Source organism: Maniola jurtina, chromosome 15 (assembly GCF_905333055.1).
Source record: "Maniola jurtina chromosome 15, ilManJurt1.1, whole genome shotgun sequence".
NCBI lineage: Eukaryota > Metazoa > Arthropoda > Insecta > Lepidoptera > Nymphalidae > Maniola > Maniola jurtina.
The window spans coordinates 4,348,997-4,375,594 of record NC_060043.1 but is presented as its reverse complement, the minus strand read 5'-3'; the positions used below and the strand labels follow the sequence as shown (position 1 = coordinate 4,375,594).

At 36.8% G+C, this 26,598-nt stretch overlaps 1 protein-coding gene across 1 annotated transcript in view; it reads left to right on the top strand.

The window, feature by feature from the left end:
• The window catches only part of LOC123872377 (lissencephaly-1 homolog), a 51,189-nt gene extending 24,703 nt beyond the window's left edge, over positions 1-26,486 (top strand). The window contains exons 3-10 of the mRNA XM_045916609.1: positions 15,089-15,242; positions 16,920-17,066; positions 20,151-20,307; positions 20,644-20,821; positions 21,305-21,440; positions 22,035-22,190; positions 22,812-23,007; positions 23,568-26,486. Of these exons, the coding sequence (XP_045772565.1) occupies positions 15,089-15,242; positions 16,920-17,066; positions 20,151-20,307; positions 20,644-20,821; positions 21,305-21,440; positions 22,035-22,190; positions 22,812-23,007; positions 23,568-23,641 (1,198 nt within the window). The 3' untranslated portion in view covers positions 23,642-26,486. The remainder of the gene's footprint in view (positions 1-15,088; positions 15,243-16,919; positions 17,067-20,150; positions 20,308-20,643; positions 20,822-21,304; positions 21,441-22,034; positions 22,191-22,811; positions 23,008-23,567) is intronic.
• Positions 26,487-26,598: the final 112 nt, after the last annotated feature.

The following is a 26,598-nucleotide window of genomic DNA, read 5'->3' as shown; positions in this document are numbered from 1 at the left end:
CCTACGTATGATATTATTGTTCTTATCTCTATCTGCCCTGGTTCGTGCATTCTCGGTTCTTAGATCGGTACATTTGTGATAACCAAATTTCAAATTGCTGTGATTGGCTGAATTTACCATGTTCTTGCTGCGACCGTGAGTTTGAGCCACTAGCGGAACAATGTTAGCCGGTCAGAAATGATTGCAATTAGTCAACCTGTTTGACGTCCGTGTTCTGTTTTCGATTACAAAAAAGAAAAAATTGTTGTTGCAATCATCAATTTTAGCAAATAGTGAAAGAGAGTCGGCCAATCAGAGGTCACAACTACCGTCACACTTTCTGTCACACTATGGCAGTAGGCATACCGAGTAATGAAAACAATTTTTCATTCTGTCTAGGTCGAAGTAGGGTTGCCACCAGGCTCTTTTTGATTTACAGGCTACCACTATCAAAAATACGGGGTTTAGATTTGAAGGAAAATTTGAAGTATTTGAAGAAATAGGCGGTGGTTCTCTCTGAAATGCATGGAAAGCCTATTCAGATATTTCAGTTTATTTGTAAGTTTTGTATTTTTTCTCTGTACGTTGCCGTGTCTTGATTGGTGAACTGTGTTTGCAATGTGGTTTTAAATAAAAGATTTATTTATTTAAATAGCTTTTAAAAACTCTTAGTGTTGTAAAGCAAAATGTTATACATTTCATGCATACAATCTTTTCATTTCAACTTAAAATTACATTTAATTTGTAATTCCACCTTCACAGTATCAATACTATGGCCGTAGCCAGGAATCGATTGCGGGAGAGGTTTTATCAGGGCCGGAACTGAATCCTGTCATGAGGAAAAAAACATTCGCTCAACTTTATGGGCTAATTACCTGGTTAGTGGAATTTCGCCTTTCAATTTGACAGTGAGATAAAATACAACAATAAAAAAGCGCGAGCGCAGTGAGCGTAAGTGTTTTTGGTTCAATACAGAAAAAAATAAAGTGAAAGGGAAACGAGTGTAGCCATAGCAAGATTTTATTTTTAAAGCTTCCTATCCATACTAATATTACGAATACGACAGTATATCTATTTACCTATCTATTTGTTACCCTTTCACGGCCCATCTTCTTTACCAAAATTTTGGTACTTACTATTCAGAGGTAACTTGCATCCCAGACATTTTTTTTAGGCGGCTTTTTAGCCCGGAAAATCCCCCACGGAATTTTTAAAAATCTAAATTCATGCAAACGAAATTGGGTTCCGTATTCGGGTATTTTTTCCGACATTTTACTCGAGAAATCAAAAACTGTTATGCATTAAAAAAATATGCATAAAAATAAATAAAAATCTGTTTTAGAATGAACAGGTAAAGCCCTTTCATATGATAACCCACTTGATATATGTAGTTATCTTACTTTGAAAATTGAAAATACTAATATTTGTTCATGAACACATGACAGACGGATAGAAGGACAGATGGACAGACGGAAAGACTGACAGACTGACAGACAACGAAGTGATCCTATAAGAGTTCTTTTTTGCTTTTGAGTTACGGAACCCTAAAAATATTTAGTTTTATTTGCCCCGTATTTTATTTTCATAATTACAGGTTTCTGTATCCTGAAATACGGGGTAACCAGTAAAATACGGGGCCTCTGGCAACCCTATTCGGAAAACACTGTCACATTCAAGTTAATGTCAAATATTTTGTTTTCAATTACAGAAAGCTGCATCAATCATTATTACAATATTTTCTTTGTTGTGATTGGCTGAATTTTTGAGTTTCAGCCAATAAACAGACTGTTTGCCAATTAAACGTCATAACAATATAAATGCCAGAAAGTTTAACCAAATAAAACAAACTTAATGAGAACCTAGTGAGAATGCAAACGGCACACATTTTTCATCATTCTACATATTATAGTAGTCGTTCACTTTGGTAATAGTCAGATTGTCATCAGTAGAATTGATATTGGTTGATGTATCGTAAATTATTGTTTCGGTGACAAATATTTTTATTATCTATTTATCTTTGAACAGAATGGAATAGAATGAAATGGAATGGAATAGGTACAATGATAAATTTTTATTCCTGTAAACTTTTAGGTAAACTTCAAAGTGTTTTTGGATGGTCAGAAAAATTTACCACTGGTTCGGAATGCCGTTCCTACGTTTTCTAGGGTTTCGTACCTCAAAATGAAAAACGGAACTCTTATAGGATCACTTTGTTGTCTATCTCTCTGTCTGTCGTGTGTGTCAAGAAAACCTCTAGGGTACTTCCCGTTGACTCAAAACCATGAAATTTGGCAGGTAACCTAACTGCGTAATTTTGGGTAGTTTTTTTAATCGATAAAGAAAGTTTGCGACATTGTTCAATAAAAAATTTGGATTCCAACTCCTCAATCCTGATGTTGCAGGGGACCTGACTACTAAAGCTAATGGGATTTAAAAAGTGTCGATTATTAATTGATATTGAAGGTATCTATACCAAGTAAACACTTTGTCGTTGACCTCAACCCTGATGCTGTAAGAAATTGCATTCCTAAATCCTGGTGATCCCTCGGGATTTGAAAAGGATAATCCGTTTAAATATTCTTACGTGATACAGAAACAAGTTGCATCCCGGGGACGGGCTATTACGGAGAGGCAACTTTTGTTCTGGGAAATGAAAGGATCGGGATTTTTAAAAACCTAAATCCACGCGAGCGAAGCTGCGGGCATTAGCTAGTTGTAAATATATTTAGAAGCTACTATAAGATAATAGATAAGGTACTTATTTCCTTATATTTTTATTGTATGGCAGCGCGCGGTTTTAAATTATAAATTGCACGTCCTGTCCTTTTCTGTAATACATTTTTTTCTCAATATCTACCGCTTTATCTCATAGCAAGAGTCTGTAAGACATAATACAGTGAAAATAGGCAAAATATACAATTTTTGCAGTTTCCACGTCTGTACCTGTCGAATTTTTCTAACAGTGTAAGCAGCAGAGCTGAGTTTACCATCAAGTGTTGATATGTGGGTGTTCCATAGAAGCTTTGCATCTAACATTATACCGAGAAACACGGGGTTCTCCTTTATTTTCAACATATGATTATTTATCAATGAATTTATGTCATTTAAGGTCCTGGTATTGGGCAGTGTGAATTCAACACACTTAGATTTCTTTGCATTTGGAAGTAAATTGTTAGCAATAAATCAGAGAGTGACCTGTGATATGGCATTACATATAGTATACATTGTCAAAAATTATAATATTAAAGCTGTGCGTATTGCGTGAGGAATAGGTTGCAAGAGAGTTGCAACTTGCAGGGTTTGATGCATGCGCTATTGCCAGCAAACATGAGACATATTTTTATCTACAGGCAACGTCTGAGTAGGTAACGCATACGTCTAACGCAAGTTGAAATGTACCAGTGTATTTAGTTAGACCTATCGACAAGTTTGGAGTTGGGTGCAGTCTAAATGTGGCCCGTGTGTTTAGACTGTCAGTTTCTGTCAGTTTCACGTGTCGTCCCCCGCACTTCACCACCCCGCTTGCACAAATCGAGACAGCACGAAATTTTCAAGATTTCTGGGTGTAATTTCTGGTTTTCGTAGTTCCCACATAATTATAACAATATAAAATATATAACGATAATTTTTTTACTACATAATATTCATTAAATTTTCTAGGTCTGTGGTTTTTCCAAATTTCATTAAATTGCTTCGTTGTTTAGAAAAACGAGCACAAAGTTGGGCCTTTTTTTAAAGAAAAATACAAATCTTTGAGCCCCTGTAATTTTAAAACTACATATTTTTAGAAAAATCTAAAACACCACAGACACAGATATTAGTTTCTAGAATATGTCTGCAAAATTTCACGGACTTTGGTTGCTTAATATTCAAATGAAATGGGAACTACGATTGTATGGAGTAAGTGACGGAGAGAGCTCTGTTAAGCGTGAAATATTTATGTGACAAACTGTACAGCTTCTAGCATTTCGTGGGGAAATACAATTTGTCATAGCTAAGCAGCACAGTCAGTTCTAGCGACTGACTGTACATATGTATGAGCACGGAATGTCTATCGTTATTGGTTGATGACTATAAGTCAGTGCGAGCTCAAAACGCTAGATTATTCTTTGTGGTGATAGCTTATTGCCCGAAATTATTAAGAGGGGTCTCACCGTCACTCGCTTCATACAAACGTAGTTCCAATTTCATTTGAATATTAAGCAACCAAAGTCCATGAAATTTTGCAGACATATTCTAGAAACTAATATCTATGTCTGTGGTTTTCCAGATTTCTGTTAAAATATTCGGTTTCAAAGTTACGCGGTCTTAAAAATTTTCATACAAATCTTTGAGCCCCTGTAATTTTAAAACTACATATTTTTAGAAAAATCTAAAACACCACAGACACAGATATTAGTTTCTAGAATATATCTGCAAAATTTTATGGACTTTGGTTGCTTAATATTCAAATGAAATTGGAACTACGATTGTATGAAGCGAGTGACGGAGAGAGCCCTGTTAATCAATGCTGTCTGTAATTTGTCGATAGGTTACTTGTTATTTGTCAAAAAATATGTAGTTTTTTGACGATTGATGATAACAACTTGTGGACATATTACGGATATTAAATTAATTTTTGCCGCTAAGCGTTATCTTAATTAGTAATTGACTTCTCGGGATCAGTGAATCTCGTAACCAAGAACTTCCGGGTTAAATACAAAGCCACTACGCAGGAAACTATAATTTCTAATTATTGATTAAGCTGCCAAAAATCGGAAGCGGAAGTCTAGGTGACAGTAACCAATCTCCGTGTAGCGTATTTGTTCTTCACTTAAGGGTTTTCTTATGTCATTGCTATAATTAAGTAGAAATTATCTCCCACATCTTCATCCCCCGACTTAATAAAGGTCAGATCCCTTAACGCAAGCCTACATTAGATTGGGTAGGATTTGTGTAAGGGGGAATTGCAATGACGCAGTTTTGACGTCGCCCGGCGCCCGTGCTCGATCGATACTCAACCGCGTAGGCGAACACCCCTCCCGTTCTTAGGGGCAGGAATGCGATGGAAGAAACCCAATTCCTATTACCTACGTCTTATATCAATCTGCCCATTATGAATACAACACTAAATACTCTTGTATAGGGAATCTTTGATGTAATCATAAATCAATCTAATCATTTAACGTACAAAAAAGAAGGATGAACTTTTTGTGAAATTACTCTATAGCCTCGGCAAATCGGAACCTACTTCCACAACCAAGATCATAGTAACTGATGGACCAAGTTCTTCAGACTTTCCTAAGGTATAAAAATACGCAACTATTATCATACTCCACATAATTTAACATATTAATTGCAATAAATTTTGAAACGATCAGTACCTTCTTCTTCCCCTTGGGATAGAAAATTCTGCCAATTATAATAATTGCTACGACTGCAAGAGAAGCGAGCGTTACTTTTCTATAACTCGCAAGCTCGCAAACTTCTAAAAAAATATTTTCTTGATGTTATGGTCATTCAAAGCAAACTTGTTGCACCTGACTAGTCGTTTATTTTTGTCGTATGTATTATTCCGTCTTCTAGAGGAGAGACTAATAAAGCTCTTAAGCCTTTATATATAAGACTAAAGTTAAAATTGAAACAGCTGGTGCAAATCGTTTTATACGGAGCGGCGGCGGAGAGGTTTGAACACGGATATGTTAAAAGTTTTACATAAAATATGTCCACTTCTAATGTTTTTTAACTATATGATAAGGTTAGCCCTTGACTGCGATCTCACCTGGTGGTAAGTGATGATGCAGTTTAAGGCGGTAGCGAGCTAACATGGAAAGACACAGTTTTAGGGTTCCTTCTTCACACTTGAAGTTGTCGTCAGTCGTCACACGTCCCTATATAATACATTGGATTGATTCAAAGTGTTTTGTTTACTAACTACATGAACTACCAAATATTTAAACTAAAAAACACAAACACAAAACCCGCATTAAAGTGTTTGTTACGAATTACGATAAAATGTTTCTTATTTTGACCAAAAAATAAATATCCGTTAAGAAACCTTGAATGTTACATGTGGGTGCATAAATAAACATCAATGTGGCTGACGTAATGTTAAATGATTCCTTGCCGAATAAAAAAGAAGAACAATTTGACACCATTAATTTGCAGAGATTTTTTATTATGGAAAGATTAAGTTCAAAGTACTGAAGCTCTGTTTAAAGAGCAATTAAATGAAAGTTAAAGGAGAAGAATAAGAATGTAGGCACAAACAAAAAAGATACATTTCGATAACTTGTTTTCAATGCAAAAAATATACAAATCTTTGAGAAATCTATTGCACTAAGGAAACTAGAAAAAAAAAACAGGACGTTAAGCATAGAATGGATGTATTCATTCATTTGTCCAATAAAACACATCAACGTCATTGAATAATTTATAAGGCTGACGTAATAGTTATATTATTTTGATGACAAAATTTAATAATATGAGTGAATATAATTTATAGTTACCTAATAAAACGCACCTTTCATTAGTATACTGAGACTTGTTTTTTGAAGCAAAAAAGGAAAATTGGAGAGAAAAGGCAATTGATTGGTAGCCCTCAAATACGATAATGAATAGCTGATGTAACTTTGATATAATTAATTTATCTTTCAACCCTCTTTCATTTAATTGAAAATGTGCTTCCGTGCTTACATTTAAGAAGTATAATCGAAGAACAGTAATGAAAAGTCATAATATTGTAATATATAAGACTATGCACATAAAAGGTGTGTTAATAAAGACATTACTGTGTAGCATTGTAGTAATATGACTGACGTAACGTACGATATGGATCTGCGTTGCCAAATGGTAAGGTAATTAAATCGCTCACGACATTGAAAAATAAAAACTATATGTAGGTAAACGCTACACATACTACAACAACAAAGGATAAAGGTTTTAAACTCTTAGATATAAAGTTGAAGAAAGAGGAAAATTCTACTTTAAAGGCCAGGAGAGAGCTAGCGAGTCTATTGACATATAACTTAAATTTTAAAAAACCCCCGTCACAAAAACCTCTATAAAAAAACTAGAAAAGAGCTGATAACTTTCAAAAGGCTGAACCGATTTTCTTCGATTATAGCTAAGAACACTCGCGATCAAACCACCTTTCAAACAAAAAAAAAACTAAATTTAAATCGGTTCATTCGTTTAGGAGCTACGATGCCACAGACAGATACACAGGTACACACGTCAAACTTATAACACCCTTCTTTTTGGGTCGGGGTTAAAAATGGTCCTCGAGTCGGGAGGCGCAGCGTTTAGTTCCAGGCACGTACCTTACTGTATCAGTACTTTATTGGTCTCAGAGTAGGATCTACCTCAACAGGCGCCGTTGCTGGCTGATGGTGATGCGACCAGTCCGGTTTTATAACCCAGCCACTAGGCGATGCGTGAAATCGTTGGGTTTTAGTTCGATCCGACATGGTCCGACAAAACCGCCTTGCCGCCCAAGGAGCGGTGGTATTCATATGGAGTGACCTGTAGAATAAGGTGACGTACCTACCTACCCAACAGAATCTCGCTCACGGAAATGTAGTGAAGCAAACTGCGCGTACTAAATGCTGAAGACGTTAGTTTTACATTTAGTCACTCAAAATTTAATAATATGCATTCTTTCGTGCGTCGGCGTCAGACCAATTTCGTGATCCACAGGTCGGATTTTATAGCAGTTGTTTTGATCATTGTTATCAGTGATTCACACATAACTAATGATCTTACTTGAACTAGAAGTTGGTCTGGTTTTTAACACGTTCAGTTTGGACAATGTAGTCGAGTGAAAATAAAACCAATTTCGGCAAATGAGAATAAGGTTAACAACGGATATTGCGACATAGGTTCTTGTTAGCCAACAAGGCACACTTGTTACCAGGGTTGTCACCCCAAAGTAAACATTATTATTAAATCTGTTGAAATGTTTGGTGCACTATTTCAAAAGCACAAAAAATCGCCTAACATTATTAATTTAAAATACCTAAATGATCTTACTCAGTGCATCTATAAAATGTTCTAAAAAATAATACCAGGCCTACTTAAATAAAGATAATTTTAAATCTTTGACTGTGTATTCGGCGAGTAAAATTAACCAAAGGAAGGGTTAAGTCTAGCGGATTCTGCGTGGAAAAGATGCTTTCCGCTCGTGTATTTCTGCACCATTATTTTTGAATAATTTTGGTCGCTTTTCTTGGTTCAACTGCACTCCTTAATCCTTTACGAACGTTAGAGAACCGAAGCGAAATATTAGCTTGATTTGTTGGGTGATGGTTAAACGACTTCCGCGTACAGGACAGGCGAAATTCCGCTAGATTAGATTATACTCAGTAGGTGCTTCTATGTTGATGTAATAGAAACATTAACGAAAAATTCAAAAAGTAAAAGTTTTGTACTAAAACAACGCGCCAACCCTACGCACATGTTATAAACATTTTCGGAAACAAAACACAAGTCTAGCGGTAAAAACGTATTTCAATCACGTGAACTTATGCAAATCACTCGTTACGTGCTCCTAATACTAATTTCTCTTAATTGCTATTGTTTATACTGCGTAGGTAGTACTTGCTTCCAAGTTTCAAAACCATAAAGGTTGAAACACACACAACGCGGCAACGTTTAATGCGGTGCGTGTCTAGGCTCCTACTGTCGTCGTCACGCTTTGCTATGCTATGACTATAGCTTCATACAATTGCTTATTACAATTTACACGTGACGTGCGTTTTGTATGACGTCCTTCTTCTTCTTTCTGGGCAGATTTCCGCACTTAGACGTCTCCGCCTATTGTGCTTTACCCTTTATTTGTTCATACTTTTGAAACCTTAAAAAGACATGCACAGCAGCATGGCAGGATATCACACTGAACGCGTACTGTGGCAACGCGTGACGACAGGAAGACTCTTTGGGATTTGTATTATTGTAAATGATACACGTTAGAGGAAATGTATAAAATAGGTACGTCACGTCAATAGGCTGGTGTAAGAGCCGAGCTCTTACACTAGCCCCGCAGCGTAAACGCTTTCATATCGTACCACAATTTACGACAGTTGGGGAACTTGTAACAAAACGTCGAGACTTCGACGTCATTGGTAGGATTCAAATGTTCCTACATTTGACGCTAGGTAGCCTTATGAATCGACTATTTTTCTTTGATTTCACGTCACCCATAGCCTAATATCAGGATCAAGCCGAGAGTTCCCTCACTCTAGCTCAGTCTGATAGTGCCTTGAATAAGTTACAATTCCTAGGAGCCACGTAGTATTCTCTGCCTTCACGCGTCTGATTTAACCAGAGCTTCATTGTATATCTGTTGCGGTGGTCCTGCTGGAGCCAGTCGATCCATTTTAAACCAGACAACAGTTGACACAATGTGTTCGTTAACATTATTATTCGTTTGTATTTTATACTTGTGATATTGTATTGTAATCTCGAACTACAAGTATTTAGCTCGAGTACCTCTGTTTGTTTATAAGTTACTAGCTTATGCCCGCGACTTCGTTCGCGTAGACTCCAATCCCTATTTTACTTCCTTCAGAAATCCTTTCTTAATGGATGTCTACATCAAACTATGCCAAATTACAGCCCGATCTGTCCAGTAGTTTGAGCTGTGCGTTGATATATCAGTCAGTCAGCTTTTCCTTTTATATATACCTAATTACCTACAGATAATATATATATATATATATATAATAAATAAATAATATATATCTGTGTATTGTAACTAGCAAAAAAGTCAATGCCGTTGAAAAGCTGATTCCTAACTCCATGCCAGTGAAGTTGATTTGAAACGCAAAATTATCCATGCTTTATTCAAATAGTTAGGTACTCTTTTAAAACTGGTACTATCTCAAAATCATGGAATAATGTATCACCATCTTCCTTTTAGTGAGTTGATTCAAGTCATTACGATATCAGAACCTTAGCAGCCTTTTTTTCGTAAGGAAATCCTCATCGATACCATCGCCCGGGGATGCACGGAGGTTACGTCGGACTCTTACCGATTAAAACCCCACGGTGTTCCACGCTTCGCATGGTGGCTTAACTAACTGATTACGTTCATTCATACGTTTTTGCCAAATAGGTATCACGATTTAACATATTTTTATCCCCCGGCCCAAAAAGAGGGGTGTTATAAGTTTGACGTGTGTATCTGTGTATCTGTCTGTGGCATCGTAGCTCCTAAACTAATGAACCGATTTTAATTTAGTTTTTTTTTGTTTGAAAGGTGGCTTGAGAGTGTTCTCGCTATAATACAAGTAAATCGGTTCAGCCGTTTGAAAGTTATCAGCTCTTTTCTAGTTACTGTAACCTTTGTCGGGGGTGTTATAAATTTTTAATTTACACTTGTGAATTCATTGGTACAGAATTAAAGCTACCTCTACCCATGTGTAATAATATTGTAACTTTCTTCATTTAAATTACATATGTATGCTGAAATCTAAATTGATTAATTAGTTATCATGTTCGCCTACACAATAATTAACAGTTTATCGGTGCAGTCATCGATAATGGGTCCGGCGCGGCGGCGATTTGTTAAATCAATCAATGATACCACTTAATGGTTATAGCGTATGCCCTTCAATTGAAATGGAAGGAAATATACTGTGAAAGTTATTTTCCCAAGCCCCTGTTTTGCCCGCGACTCGCACGAAACCACTTTCGCTATGCTCAATGTTGCTACTGAGCTTTGGTACAGTCCAAGGTATGAATGTGCAGCGGCGTAAGCTACGTCATCATTTCATAGTAAGTCATGGTATCATATTGTGTTCATAAGAGATCTCGGAGCCTCCCAATATGCGCTGAGGGTGGCCACTGAGGGAGTTTTAGTTGGCAGAAATCCTTTCATAACCCGATGTCTTGCCCAGGACGTCAGGTATCTTTTTTTATTTCTAAAAAATAGCGAGCAAACGAGCAAGCGCCTCACCTGATGTTAAGTGATTACCGCCGCCCATGAACATTTGCAGCACCCCAGAGCCGATACGTTGAATAACCCCATTTGTCTCCCCCCGTAAACAAAAAAAGGTCATGGTAACATGATATATTCGTTCCAGAGACGTGTTAATGTAAATACCCTCCAACAACGGAATAGATGTCTAGATAGGGGAAAGTTATTTTCTCTAGCGCATCTTGAGTTGATTCAGGCAAAATTATATTATGTAAGAGGGCATACATGGCACATTTTTAAGTATTGAAACTAAGTACCTTGTGTGATGAATGGAACAGGGTCATGATTCTCAGCAATGAAGATTAATTAACGTACTGAAGAATACGACGAGAAGTACTTCTCGTCCTACCTAAGTAAGTCGTCGTAAGTAGGTACCTACTGAGAATGCAAGTGAGATCAGCAGCATCAGGCTTGCCGTAAATGTAATACACGAGTCGCGATCACATCAGCTCATATAATCGCCATGAGGATTTCTACAATCCCGATGTGAAGGAATCTATCGCACTCTATTATGGTCACAGGTATGATCAATATTGAAAAATGAGTTGCGTGTGCCTATTGCGGCTTAGGCAGCTTTTTCGAGTTCTGCGGATCTTTATCCGAATGCGGCAAAGCCCAAAAGAAGGGTTATGTGTTTAAATGTATCTCCGCTCGTAACTACTCAACGGCTCAACCGATTTTGATAAATGGTAGTCATAAAATAGTCAGTGGTACATAAAATACTAAAAAAATCAAAATTGTGCGGGCTGAAAAAGACATAGCGCAAACCACATTATTGGGGTTTATTTAGAAAACTTTTTAAATTGTGCGAGTCTTCTCTTTCCAATAGTTTTAAATTAAAATACGATCACCTTAAAATTACACAAACGTTTGTTAAAGTTTGATTGAAACCTCTGACTGGAATTTGATTTATGTAAAGGGTAAGTAAATATTTCGATCCCCAAACGCTCAGTCTCTTTACTTAAACATAAATGGTTTAACATGATTGCTCCCACGCCAACAATAGGAACCCCTGCAATGCTGATTGTCTTCGAATCGATTTAGTTTCACCGCCTTGATCTAACATATTAAACAAGCGAGAAATTAATCTCGTTCAAAGACCAGCGGAGACGAAACGCTCCACTGATCGATTAGTAATAGATAGTACCCAGTTGAAAACCTACACTTAAATCTAACTATTCAGAATCACATTATTATCAAAAGCGTGACCCACTCATAAATCAATATCATAACAAAGTATTATTTATTATAGACGGTAATCATAATAGTTAATCTATTTATTACCTTCAACGACAAAAGAAAAATAAATAACCAAAAGAATTGCCAGCGGCCACAATATCGAAAATCGAAATTGGAGCTGTTGTTATTACGTAACCCACTCTTAAAAAGTCGTTCTGCGATATTTGACCAAATACGTAGATAGAGCCTGTTTATCATCATAATATTTCTAAAATAGCTTATGCCCGCGACTTCGTCTGCGTGGACACAAATATCAAACCCCTATTTTACTCCCATATGGCGTTTGTGCACTCATTCATATTCAATTCGTATTTCGTATACGAATACGAATTTCGTAAGAATACGAAGTGGCCGTCATACGTGGCCTTGTGCACTCATTCGTATATTTACGATTCGTATTTGATGGATTTTTGAAACGAATACGAATGAGTGCACAAATGCCCTTACGGTTTGATTTTCAAAAATCCTTTCTTAGCAGATGACTACGTCATTATAGCTATCTGCATGCCAAACGCCCGATTCCTCCAGTAGCTTGAGCTGTGCGTTATAGATCAGTCAGTCAGTCATCTTTTCCTTTTATGTATATTTAGACGAAGTTGAAAAGACCATGTTTATTTCTCTATTTTATTGCGCATATTTGATCAGTTAGATCCTTAATGCCTTGATTATGCATACCTATTGCCCACATCTGTATAGTTTCGCCAAAAGTAACATAGGTTAAAAGTCAAAATAATTTAACGACATCGAGTTGCAAAGGCGTCGTAACCGTCGTTAAAATGACCAAAGTCCTAGATGAAAACCGCGCTTATAAAGAATATCGTTTATTAGGTTTCTTAGATTCTTCAATCTAACGATTTTAAAGAAGAACTGTGTGGCATTCAAAAATATAAGCAAATGGCTAATAGTCAAATTTTAAAAACAATTTTGTGTGAGAAGATAGTTTAAATATAATTTTCAAAAGCCAATGGTTTGTTATGCAAAAAGTTTTACAATTTACACAATCAAATTCAAGAAAACAAAACGTGTAAGGATAAATTAACTTCACATTCTACCCCTGCATATTCACTTAGGTATTGATTTCCTGCATAGACAACAATAGGTACGCAGTTTTATCATGATATTTCTCCCCCTATGAAATTTCACCTGCGCATGTACCTGCTTTCAATTTGCCTGCTCGACGCACAACCTCGATGGCTGAATCAAGCGTTAAATTCCGGATACGGGCCGGGGCTTACGTTGCCAAGGGCGGCTTATCTGTTTACGTTTAGGCGAAGTACCTACGACGTCACTGGCCTTTAACAATGGTGATTTTTTACATCTTTCCTTTTATTTACTTAGGTACTTGTATAAAAAGTATAAACTTTTAAGATCCTCGTGATTAAAATCACTAATTGATTTGACTTGATTAAAATTAATTTAAAAAGTATAGAAAAGAAACCGGCTAAGTGCGAGTCAGACTCGCGCACTGAGGGTTTCGTACTCAGGTATTTTTCCAACATTTTGGACGATAAATCAAAAACTATTTTATACATAAAAATAAATAAAAATCTGTTTTAGGATGTACAGGTAAAGCCCTTTCATATGATACCCCACTTGGTATAAGTTATCTTACTTTGAAAATTGAAACACATTTTTTTTACATGATAATATAACAACAAATTCACGCTTTTCAGATTTATTCCTGTATTTGTACTATAAGACTTACCTACCTGCCAAATTTCATGATTCTAGGTCAACGGGAAGTACCCTATAGGTTTCGTGACAGACACGACGGACAGACAGACAGACAGACAACAAGGTGATCCTATAAGGGTTCCGTTTTTCCTTTTGAGGTACGGAACCCTAAAAAAGAATAGCATAGACCAAATTGTGGGTAGAATAGTAACGTAATGGTTCGCCGCAAATGAAGAGTCGTGTCCTGTGAGTTCGGGACATCTGTTTTGATCCTAGATACCAGAAAACAAATTAATTTCAGATTGTCGGTACCAAAATTTTGCAGGGAAAAGTCAGCTATGTGTCTCTCTCGCAGAAGATTGTTTTAATTTTATTTCCATTTGATACTTGACTAAAGTTAGTATTTTTTAAGCTTTTGGCATGCTTTTGACCATAGATTTCGGTACATATTGTTACTGAAATAATCCGATGTTACCTATAAGGCCCCAAGTTTGATGGACGGGCGGACGGAGAAATGCAAATACATAATATAATTCGTCCACCTCGCTTGCTCCATTTTCATTTTGCTATTATTATACCTACAAGAAAATGAGGTTAGTCATTTCATCCATTCTACTTAGATGGGCTCGAGCTTTAATTGTGCGAAAACCTCTTGAATTGCTTTCTACGAATAACTTCCCGATTTCCCTTCTACTCTGTTTTACACATTCATAGACATAGTTGGTTCTAAACAGAACTTGTTACAAAGCAAGCGGTACTATCTCGCATAACGCATTAACATTTGAAAAAATTGTGAGTGTAATATTAAAAAGCTTGAACAAATACAATGCACTCCGCCATGTGGCTTTCTTCAGTTCCTTGTATGAACAATAAAGACATCTAATTATAAGTTTGACATTTTAAAAACAGTGATGGTCATAGGGATGGTATTTAGATTAGGTATATTTAGATAGAAGATACGCTTAGATTATAAAACTAACACCCGTGTTCCGCCCTGATATCGCCATAGCGCTATGACGTCCATGCTTTTTTTCTGCATCAACGTATGCCATCTTCGAAGTTCACGCGAACTCAATGCTAAAAAATCTCTTTAAAGTCGTCCTTTTAGTTTTGGATAATCAATTCTGTTCCACCCCCTTATATCCATGTATTTAGATATATGTGAATTAGGATTTACGCCACAGTACTGACTATTTTGGTAAGAGTTATATTTTATAACAAAACCTTTCATTTGTTCAGGAACAAAGCGATCGCCGACTACTTGGGCAGCAATGGCTACAACGACGCGCTGGAAGCGTTCAAGAAGGAAGCCGAGATGACCGGCGAAATGGATCGCAAGTTCGGTGGCCTCCTCGAGAAGAAGTGGACCTCCGTTATTCGGCTGCAGAAAAAGGTAATTGATGAATAATAACTGACTTGAAGAAGGTAGCGGGGACCGGTTGAATGAGGAAGGCGGAGGATTGTTTTTGGTGGCGCGCTCTTGGAAATGCCATTGTCCAGCAGAATGGAATGGAAAATAATAATTAATTAGTTCCATATTGATTTAACACCAGAAGTATCACAAGTGAACAAAAGAAACTAAATTAAAATCGGTTCATTAGTTTAGGAGCTACGATGCCACAGACAGATAAACAGATACACACGTCAAACTTACAACACCCCTCTTTTTGGGTCGGGGGTTAAAAATAGTCATTAAAGTATAAACATCGAAATATAAATTACATATATCGATGACAATGAAATAAAAAATAAATAGAAACCGAAATTTTAGCTTAATTTTGTACTTGTTCAGCTAGTGTTCACTAAAGATAATACAACTTTGTTTCCTTCTGACAGTGACTAATGCAAGTTTTGCAGTAAAGTATTTCGGAAGATACAAATGATAAATTATCCGGAAGTTATCAAAGTTAATACGATTCTTTAATCTTTAAGTAGTTATGAAATTTTATAAAAATAGATAGGTACCTAAATAGAAATCAAAATATTTTATTAACAAAATATAATGCATCACTGATCACACTGCTCACTGCGACAAAGTCACTGATTATGCGTTTAAAAAATCATGTTTTATTATTTTCATCTTATAATGTCTTCCCTGACCACAATTTACTATCATAGTTCGTATCGCGATTTCAGACCTGTGAAATTCTTCTTTAAATCACATATTAGTAGAATAAGGGCTGATTTTTCAATCATCAAATAACTTTTATCCGAGGAATTTTGAGGGTTTGACAGTTTTTGTATAGGAAATCTGTCAATACGTCAAATCTGTTCCTCAGCTCAAAGTTATTTGACGGTACAAAAATCGGCCCTAAGTATGTTTTTCTTATAGTTTGTAATAATTTGCAAACAAGCTATTTACTTACATAATTACTGCTCTATATTTTGCTATTAGCAGCAAGATATAAATTACATTTGACACTTCGTGAGACACGCGCAACCTTTCAGCAAAGCGTGGCCGAGTCATTTTGCTTTCGATGGCGATCTAAGCTATCGCCTCACGGTTACCTAACTAGTAAATAATCACCATTAGTTACTATCAGTGACTGTGTCAATAGCTATTACCAAAACAAGGCCCGACGTGCTTATTGTACTGGTTTTTGAAGGCATCGGTCTGCTAACATCTCGACACTATTCTGTCCTAGAGAAATGTACCCACTTTATCGATCGCAGCGACATTTCTAGGTCACAGCTGTCCACTTGCCCGATTGTATACTATGACCTGCCTACTTTTAAAAAAGCTTTCATTTCTTTTTTGTTTTAATCTTATGTCCTTTTATCATATTTTATGTTCTGAAAGAAAGTAATAATCCCAAGTGATTTAGCATTCCGGTATGAATTATGACAGATGCAGAGAAACTGATTAAACCAGAGAATATAATAAAAATCTTGATTAAACTTTAGAGCATTCCCATCTTATGACTAGGTTTCACATGTAAGTACGCTGTATATATTTTTTTGTTCTGACATCTTTTTATGTCATCAAAAACCTCTGTTATTTATACATCCGCTATTCTTTACCTATCTGAATTTTTACACAACTAACCATAAAACTGTTATGGTTCCTCAGGTGATGGAGCTGGAATCCAAACTGTCGGAGGCACAAAAGGAGTTCATAGAGGGAGCGCCGACACGGGCCAAGCGAACGCCGACCGAGTGGATTCCACGCCCACCAGAGAAGTTCTGCCTTACGGGACACCGGGCCACTATTACAAAGGTATGACAGGTTTATGGCTAATGCCTGATTTTTACGGGGCGGACAGCCGTGCACCGCGCAAAAGGCTCGGACGACGACGTGTTTGCATTACCACGGACGATACTCCTCCCGCGGTGCCTCGGTGCGGGCTTGTTCGCGTCCGTTTGCAATATCATGCACCGTGGGAAGCAGGTATTCAATGACGGACGCAACGCGTGACAGCAAACGCGATGACAACAGCTGCCCGGCAGGACCTAAAAAAAAAACTGAACACGCGCGTACTAATTTGTACGATTTATATCACAAGCAATACAAGACATGATCTCACACCTCTCCTCTAACATATAACTATGCATACTAATAGTATAAATGCGAAATTGTACTTGTCTGTCTGTAAGTCTAAGATAAAAAACAGAGATAGCTTTCATTCCGGGAATGGATAGTGGTCATACTTTTTATCTCGGAAAATCAAAGAGTTCCCACGTGTTTTTGAAGATCTAAATCCACGCAGACGAAGTCGCGGGCATATAAGTGTGGCTCTCGCGCATCCTGTTTGTTTCAACCTCAGTGTTCGTTGCACACGCAGTACGTAGTGGCATAGCACGTAATGGCACTCGCTCGCTGGCAGCATTCACAAAACAACAGTGTGATAAGGATTTCAAGCAGCCTCAGATTTACAGTACCCTCTGACACTTTATACGAGACCATTCGTAAAAAACAAATTCCTTGAGTAGGATTGGTCCTTAGTAGTTAGGAGCCAGGTTGGATTTAAAAAGTTGAGCCTTCAAGATAATTGATGTTAATTTTGGGTGGGGCGAGCCCTTAGTCCTAATGCCGATGGCCCCACTTCTAACCTAACACCTTCCATGGGTCGTAAGGAATCCTCATGGCAAATCCTGTCCTGTCACGAAACCCCAAATTTTGCACTTTTTCGTCGTGAAGAGATTGTATTATGGTGTTGGAAACAGAAAATAACAAGGTTTTTCGTGAGTCAGTATATACCAACATAACATAATCGTTTATTACCACATACGAGCACTCGATTTTATCGTTATTACTTATTACTAAGTACTTTACTTATTAAGTGTATTTCAATTGAGTGTATAAGATTGTAAGTTACGAGAGTTTATGTAACAATCTTTTATTTTTACAAACTACGGAGGTATTAAGCTCATTGCACACTGACCGCAAGAAACGTAACGCGCTGCTATCGAGCGTTTTCTGGGTATAGTGGCGACCTCGCTGAAACACGCTAACAAATCGCCAGTGTATATAATATGTACAAGTGTAAATTAAAAACTTATAACACCCCCGACAAGTGAAGGTTACAGTAACTAGAAACGAGCTGGTAACTTTCAAACGATTTTCTTGGACTATAGCTAAGAACACTCGATCAAGCCACCTTTCAAACAAAAAAAAAACTAAATTAAAATCGGTTCATTAGTTTAGGAGCTACGATGCCACAGACAGATGCACAGATACACACGTCAAACTTATAGCACCCCTCTTTTTGGGTCGGGCGTTAAAAAGACCCTGAAGATAGAGGAGATTAGAAAAAAAATAACAGCCAATTAAGTTCTTAGATAGCGATGCATCCGCCGTGACGTTAAAATGTTCTTGAAAAATTGGTCATTTCATAAGGAGGTTAAAAGGTCATATAGGGCCGACTGAATTATACGTCTTGTGATTTTTGTTATTTATGGCCGATTCATATCACACTCAAGTGTAGCTTACTTGTGACAATGCATAATAATCGATTGCGATTGTTGAGCAACGGTAAATGACGTAAGGATAATATAATTATTATCCTAACGTTACGTTAATATGTTGTCCCAAGTCAGTAACTGGATGGGTGGCCGACTTCGGATGTCCGAATTTCTCCTTTTCGTTTCCACCGTGCCTCGGGGAGTACGTTACGCCGTTGCGTCGGCCCCGGTTATTATGCCTAACATCTGTTAATAACAGTACTAAAACCTACGAGTCGAAATGCCGAATGACTTTATTAAGATCTTATCCTTTATACAACAACGGCAATTTTATTTCCATGGATTTAAAGTCAAAGGCACATTTATTTAATTTGGGTCATATTTGGGTATACTTTCTAATTGTCAAATAAGGATGTAGTGTATATATTATGTTATTTCTAAAGTGTAAGGTACAAAAAATTAATTATTATGATTAATCATTTGAATTTTGATTCATAATCTATATGGATGGTCATATAAACAAATATAGAAATAATATATTGATCATAAAGTAACTCAAATAACTAAAACTTGCCATTTCGTAACTAAGGAAGTTTGTTAGCATTTTTGCGACCAAATATGGCAATTTCCTTGCCTGTCATTAATTTCCGCAAAGTGCTGCTCTTAGAACGGAGAGTCAAGGTCTAGGCAGTTTCTAATATCCTACATTTAACCATTTTATGATACAAACAAGGCTTCTAAGCTGTTCTAACATTAAGGTACAATTCATAAGATTCAACAATTAGGTAATATGATTTACTAGTGGTCCAGTTGTATGATAGATGCTGGTTTCTTATTCTAAGGATAGATGGTTAAAGCTACCGTAGATGGTTAAATATCCCGGAGAATCAGAGTTCCCACGGGATGTTTAAAAACCTAATCCATGCAAACGATGTTGTGGGCATCAGCTAGTTGTAAATAACTCCACAAAATGACCTTCACATTTTGAGTTATTTACATGGTCTTTTTCTGCATTTACCTTTATTGACTTTTACATGAAAATCTCAGTCAATAGTCCAGTCATTTGGTGCTCAAAAAGGGGCTTATCAGGAAAGTCACCTCGTATCTTTGCCACTCGCGCCGCCATCTTGGGAAAATAGCGTCCACACACATTTTACCATAAAAATGGTAGTGTAACAATTAAACTAGAGACAATTTCCAACAATTTATGTTGTCACCTGTTTTGTAGACTCAATAGTTTTAGCGTACGAACGCCACAAATCCCACTCCAACACTCGTTTTGACCAAATAACTCATTTCCACACCACGATGTCGTAGAGTAGTGCGGTTTTTTTATGGTATCTCCAGGAGACGGTAATCACCGTACATGTAATGGTACATGGTAATGTTTGTGTTCCAGGTAATATTTCATCCAGTGTTCAGTTTACTTGTGTCCTCGAGCGAGGATGCGACGATTAAAGTGTGGGATTTCGAGAACGGCGACTACGAACGATCCCTGAAGGGCCACACCGACTCCGTTCAGGACATCGCCTTCGACCATCATGGCAAGCTACTTGGTAAGTGTTAAGTCTCTTACATGGTCTTATAGCGTGATTTTTTTTTGTTTACGCTGGGGAAATCTTCTAAAGATACCGATGTCCTGGGAAAGACATCGGCTTATGTAAGATTTCCACCTAAGAAAACGTATTGCAATATTGAATCTTTATTTAAGTACATTGGAACCCCAATGCCAATCAATTCTTCAAATATTGTGCCCCACCCAGCCCCTTACATTTTGTGATTCCTTGAACTTAAAATTCTAAAAATATAGTTTGAGTAAGTGATAATAGTGACACAGTCAGACTTCTGCAGTATAGTTAAAAAGTATTTAACGGTCTTTTATTTTATTTCAGTTTCATGCAGTGCAGACATGTCTATCAAGCTTTGGGATTTCAACCAGACGTACGAGTGCATAAAGACCATGCATGGGCACGATCACAACGTGTCGTCCGTGGCATTCTCCCCCAGCGGCGACATCGTGTACTCGGCCAGCCGGGACAAGACCATCAAGGCGTGGGAGGTGGCTACTGGGTATGTGTTGCATAATAACCACCAAATGGGGCACACTCACGACATGGGGTCTCCCTTGCGATGGCATGTACTTAAGTTTTTATCCTTCATCCTGTAAAGTTATTAAAATCGAGTATGTATTAGAGTATCTATTACATTGAGTATCTTTTATAGTAAACTAGATGATGCCCGCGACTTCCTCCGCGTGAATTTAGTATAGAGAATTTAATTTAGTATATAGAATCCCATAAGAACTATTTGATTTTATGGGATAAAAAGTTGTCTATGTCAGTTTCCGGGATGCAAGCTACCTCTGTACCTTTCATATAAATCGGTTAAACTATTGGGTCGTGAAAAGCTAGCATACAGACAGACAGACACACTTTCGCATTTATAATATTAGTATGGATACAATATGTAATTACAAAAAAAAAACGAAAATCAGTTCAACTGGGCTCTCTATGGCCACGGCAGTAGTGTGACGTGACGTGGTTTTGGTTGCAGTTACTGCGTGAAGACGTACAAGGGTCACCGCGAGTGGGTGCGCATGGTGCGCGTGTCGGCGGACGGCGCGCTGCTCGCGAGCTGCTCCAACGACCAGACCGTGCGCATCTGGAACGCGGACACCAACGAGTGCAAGGTAATGTTACTAGAAACCGTAATAAGCTTGCTCCTAGAGTGCACGGACGTGGCAAAGCATTGAGAGCGCTATTTGGGATCCCCAACCTCACTTCATGATGCCCTCTGCAACCTGGGTGGTCTACTCGATTTCTGGAGTGAGCTTGGATGGCTGGAATGAAGTCTTTGGCGGGGAGGGGCAATGCACGCACAACAGACGGAAACGTTTAAGTGCGGAAACCAGCCCAGAGAGAAGAAAGAAAGAAGCTTGCGACTCTTGTGCTCCACGTCAAGAAAGTCCTAAAGGCGTTTGTGAGAACAAAAATAATCTTTTATAACAAAATTTCACAATCAATTTGAGACTTCCCTTCTTCTTTCTTAACTCTGGGCTCGTTTCCGCACTTAAACGTTTCCATCTGGTTGAGACTTGCCTTTACATAAGTTTAAAAAGTATGCTCCTGAAAAAGGTATATTCTAATCAGTGCCAGTGTCCATAATTTAGCTCAAATCATAAGAGTCCAACTTGAAGCTACTCGCATTCTCAGTGAATTGTTGAAGTGAAACAGTTTTCCTGTAACATGTAAAGATTAAAGCTTTATGCACGGTTGTTCATCAGATGGAGCTACGCGAACATGAGCACGTGGTAGAGTGCGTCGCGTGGGCGCCGGAGTCGGCCGCCGCTGCCGTCAACGAGGCGGCTGGCGGCGACAACCGCCGCGCCAGCCACCAGGGGCCCTTCCTGGCCAGCGGCTCTCGCGACAAGTCTGTCAAGGTAACCATAAAAATAAAATTAATGCAGCTGATGACCTCGTAGGACACATTAAGATTTGATTATGAAACTTTATTCATTAAGATTTGTGCATTATACTTGTCGTTGCTTGAACATACATCAAGAATCAGGTCACATCTTTTAATTTGTCAAATTTGTATGTCAGAATTTCCGGGCTAGATGTGTAAAAAAATAAAAAAACCTACTGCTTGCTCCAGACTAGTCACTGTGAACATTCCCATCAAGACTTCTAAGCTGGATCATATATTGGTGAATTGTAAACTTCAAAGGATGTTTTCGATCGCGTTTCAGAAGATAATATCCGCCTCCAAATCTCAAACAGAATATCATCCATATCCACACCTGTGTTTGTTTCTTCTTGGGTGTTCTGGCCCTGAATGAGCTGGCTAATGAGTACACAATTCAAAATTCAAAATATTTTTATTCAATCAGACTTTTACAAGTACTTTTGAATCGTCAAAAGCATCCACCAATAACCAATAGTTATAGAATGGTGACTCAAACGAGAAACTAAGATTCTTGACCTACTGAATCAATAAAAGCAGTTTGAAGTTTTTATAAGAAAAGAACTATAATCACAAAATATTTTTATCCTTTACTCAGATCTGGGATGTGAGCACGGGCCAGTGCCTGGTAACATTGGTGGGCCACGATAACTGGGTGCGCGGTGCAGTATGGCACCCCGGGGGCCGCTTCCTGCTCACGGCTTCCGATGACAAGACTCTCCGCGTGTGGGACGTGGCGCACACGCGCTGCCTCAAGACCCTCTATGCTCACCAACACTTCGCAACCAGCATCGGTGAGTGATGCGGCTACATCTGCACTCCGGGCGCCACTTACGCTCACGGCCTCAGACGACTGGTGTCGAAGTGTGGAACACGAAGTACCTATTGTCTTTCTGGTCAGCCATTGGGCGCGTGGCGCCATGTGACACGACAAATGGTGCCCCAGTGACAACAGAAACCACATCTGTGACTGGCATTGAATTATCATTATTGTTTTTTACCCGACTGCGGCAAAGCCAAAAGAATGGGTTATGATTTTGACAGTCTATGAATGTATGTTTGTAAACCAAATTCTGTGTATTCCACCGTAGTGCCTAAACTACTGGACCGATTTTGATGAATGAGGTGTCATTTGATTCATTATAAAGGTCTGGGTGACATAAGCTATACTTTATACGAAAAAAATTGACCTAATGGATGTTACATCAAGAAAGTGGAGGTCTCCAAAATTTTTTTCTTGCTATTATCTTGTGTTAAAAAAATGTTGTTCATTACTCTAATGTGTGCACAATACTCTACTTTTAAAATAATATTTTTTGTTCTATAATAATTTACAAACTGGTTTTTGTTTCAGATTTCCACAAGAGCTTGCCATATGTGATATCGGGCAGCGTCGATCAGACCGTCAAAGTTTGGGAGTGTCGCTAAGAGCATTGCCATTTTAGTAACTTAAACTCACCGATGATATCTTTATCATTATTTTTCACATTTAATAGAATTTGCAACGAGAGTGAATAGGGTTTCGTTTTTAATGGTGAAATCATTTATAGAAACGGAAAATAGTTTTGATAATTTATTAAATATCATTTCTCCCTTCTGTTCAGTTGAGCTGTTATCTGGTGTATATGACAATGCTATGTCTGTCTTATTTTAGCTTGGCTTCAAACAGGGTGGCTTCGACTAAAATTCGTCGGCTAAAATAAACAAAGTAGGTCCATATCTTTGTTCAAAGACCTCTCAAAATCGGATTTTATGAATCGCATATGTCGTCGCCTCGCCACACTGTATTATGTTTCTTTAAATGATTAGAGTGACACATTCCATTAAAACATAACAGCTCATAGGTAATTCTTGTATAAATATGAATAGTTAATTTCGATATGTCTGATTTTAGTTAAATTTGTGAAAATTTGAAAAAGCGCGACGTAGCATTCGTCACATACCCTATCGAAAGATGAAGTGAGGAGTAAAAGCTGTGTTATAATTTAACATTTCATTATTCTATTTTATTTTATAGTTATTGTTTATTGAATAGGATTGTTTAGATGTAATTTTATTTGGTATGATTAGTTAATATGATTTCTTATGTGTCTGCTCTGGAAAACTTGTACCTTAATTTGTTTATTAAATAATTTTAGTTTTTATTAAATTTGATATTGATCGTTATTCATGACAATCATCTTGAAATTAGTCATTTTATGTGGATCGTATTGAGAAATCATTAAAATCTCTCCCTGTACATAATACTTTTGTTCATATGTCTCAGCTCGATCAATGCTCATTGTGTTTGTTTGCTTGCGCCAACAGCATCAATGGGTATCCAATGGGACAGAATATGGAGTAAACAGTTCGTGATCGAAAGTTCGCGATAAGTTAGGCGCTGCCGCAGGAGATGGATGCTTTGTTTTAACAAATTGCAGTTTTAAAAGGACTTATTTTAAGTTTTGTAGATTCAAAACTTTAACTATAAGTTAGAGTGTTATTATATTTTAAAGATTTTTTTTAAACTATTTATTTATATCTTCAGTGTTTCAATTTGTTATGTCTCAAACGAAATACTTTGCTACAAGCTAGTGCTTTAAATTACTATGTAAGATGTTTTTGCAATAGGCATCATAATGAATATCCATAAATCGTTTATAAGTTTCAGTTTTAACATACTAGAGGTCTACGTAAACTGAAGTGTGTGATATAATATTATAATTTTTTTGTATTAACTACGCTGTTTGTGGTAGCTAGACACAAAGATTGCTGATGCCCGTTTGTAGTTATTTACTATTGATATCGAAGAAATTGGTTGCCTGGTATTTTATAGGACTTAGTAGTAGCTGTAGGGTCAAGTATCGTCATACTATTAGATGCTTTGCAGCGCTAGCACCTGGATATATCTATGTATAGTTAACAAATACGGCCAAGCGCAAATTTCCGGCTAACGAAACTATTATTTATCCGAAGGTTTATCATATATTTTTATTATAACAAAGATGTTCTTTGTGTTAAAAAAGTTCTTGCATCCTCATAATGTTATTAAATAATAATAAAATAAGATGGTCTTCTTTATTGCAAAAGATGTTGAATCACATCTTATAAAACGGGAAAGCATGGAACTTACATATTTAATTTTTTTTTAATGCTAGTTTTTATTATTTGTAAATAAATAATTATAATTTTACCAATTATTTTAATTTTTTTTAATAATACATAAATAGACTCCCTAATTAAACAATTTTTTTAAGATTTTATTTGTTACATATTTAGCTCTATTTTTATAGTAATTATCTGTTTCATGTACATTTTTTCTAACAATCTGAGATTGTATAAAGGAAATTTGCGCCTGTCAAAAAGATCTTATGATACCATGTTACGTGACTTACTCGTTATATAAATCTTAATATCACACTTGCACTTTACGATCTAGTGAGAGCAATATTGTATAGCATGGTAATGCATTATTGTTTGCTTATTTAATCTAGTTTCTAGATTGATAGCGGTGCCGTCAAGGAGATTATATTATATTGTGTATTCATTACAAGTTTTTTGAAATTACACACCTTTAAAACCAAAAGTCTATCTGTATTTATATAAGAAAAGCGAATTAGTCCATTTATTCTAAAAAATAACTCTCTTAGATTCTTAGTCAAATACATAGCCCCACAAGTTCATTATACATACAAACAACTCTTTAGCCAGAATGAAGTTTATGTATAAGTATACTTGGTATATTAATAAGTGAAATTAGGCTTCAGCCAAACTTTAGAGGAACCTTTGCTCATATTAATCTGTAATGACAACTTAATAATATTATCTACAACAATGTAATATTTTTAGCTTGTAATTTTATTGACAATATATGTGTATAACTTATGTATTCTGCTGGTAGTAGCTTTGTATATAATCTCCTTGATTTTTAATATGCAGAAGTCATTTATAATTTAGAGCTTGCAAAGTATAATGTATGTTTTACATGAATAAGAAATTTGTATTACTATTAACGATTAAATAGTAAATTTGCACTTGTGACAACTTTGTCGCTTATAATGTCAACGAAATATGCATGTATGTGAACAAAATCCTCTAGTAAAATACTCTAATACCTACTATCATTATTATTGTCTTTAATATAATAAAATAAAGCATACATCAGAGGATTTTGTGTTCGCCCCCATTTAACCACTGTACTGTTCTTTGTCTAAATTTATATAGAAAATCAATAACCAAAATTTGAATTTGGTCTAATATTTTCTGTAAATAAATCAATTAAATATGTAATTTATGCAGTCTTTTTATTTCAAACTCTTTAGTACTAGCTAAAGTTGAAACAAATGCCGTTAAAATAATGCAAATAGGTATGAATCATTTGCCAAATCCAAATAGTTGGAGTTGGT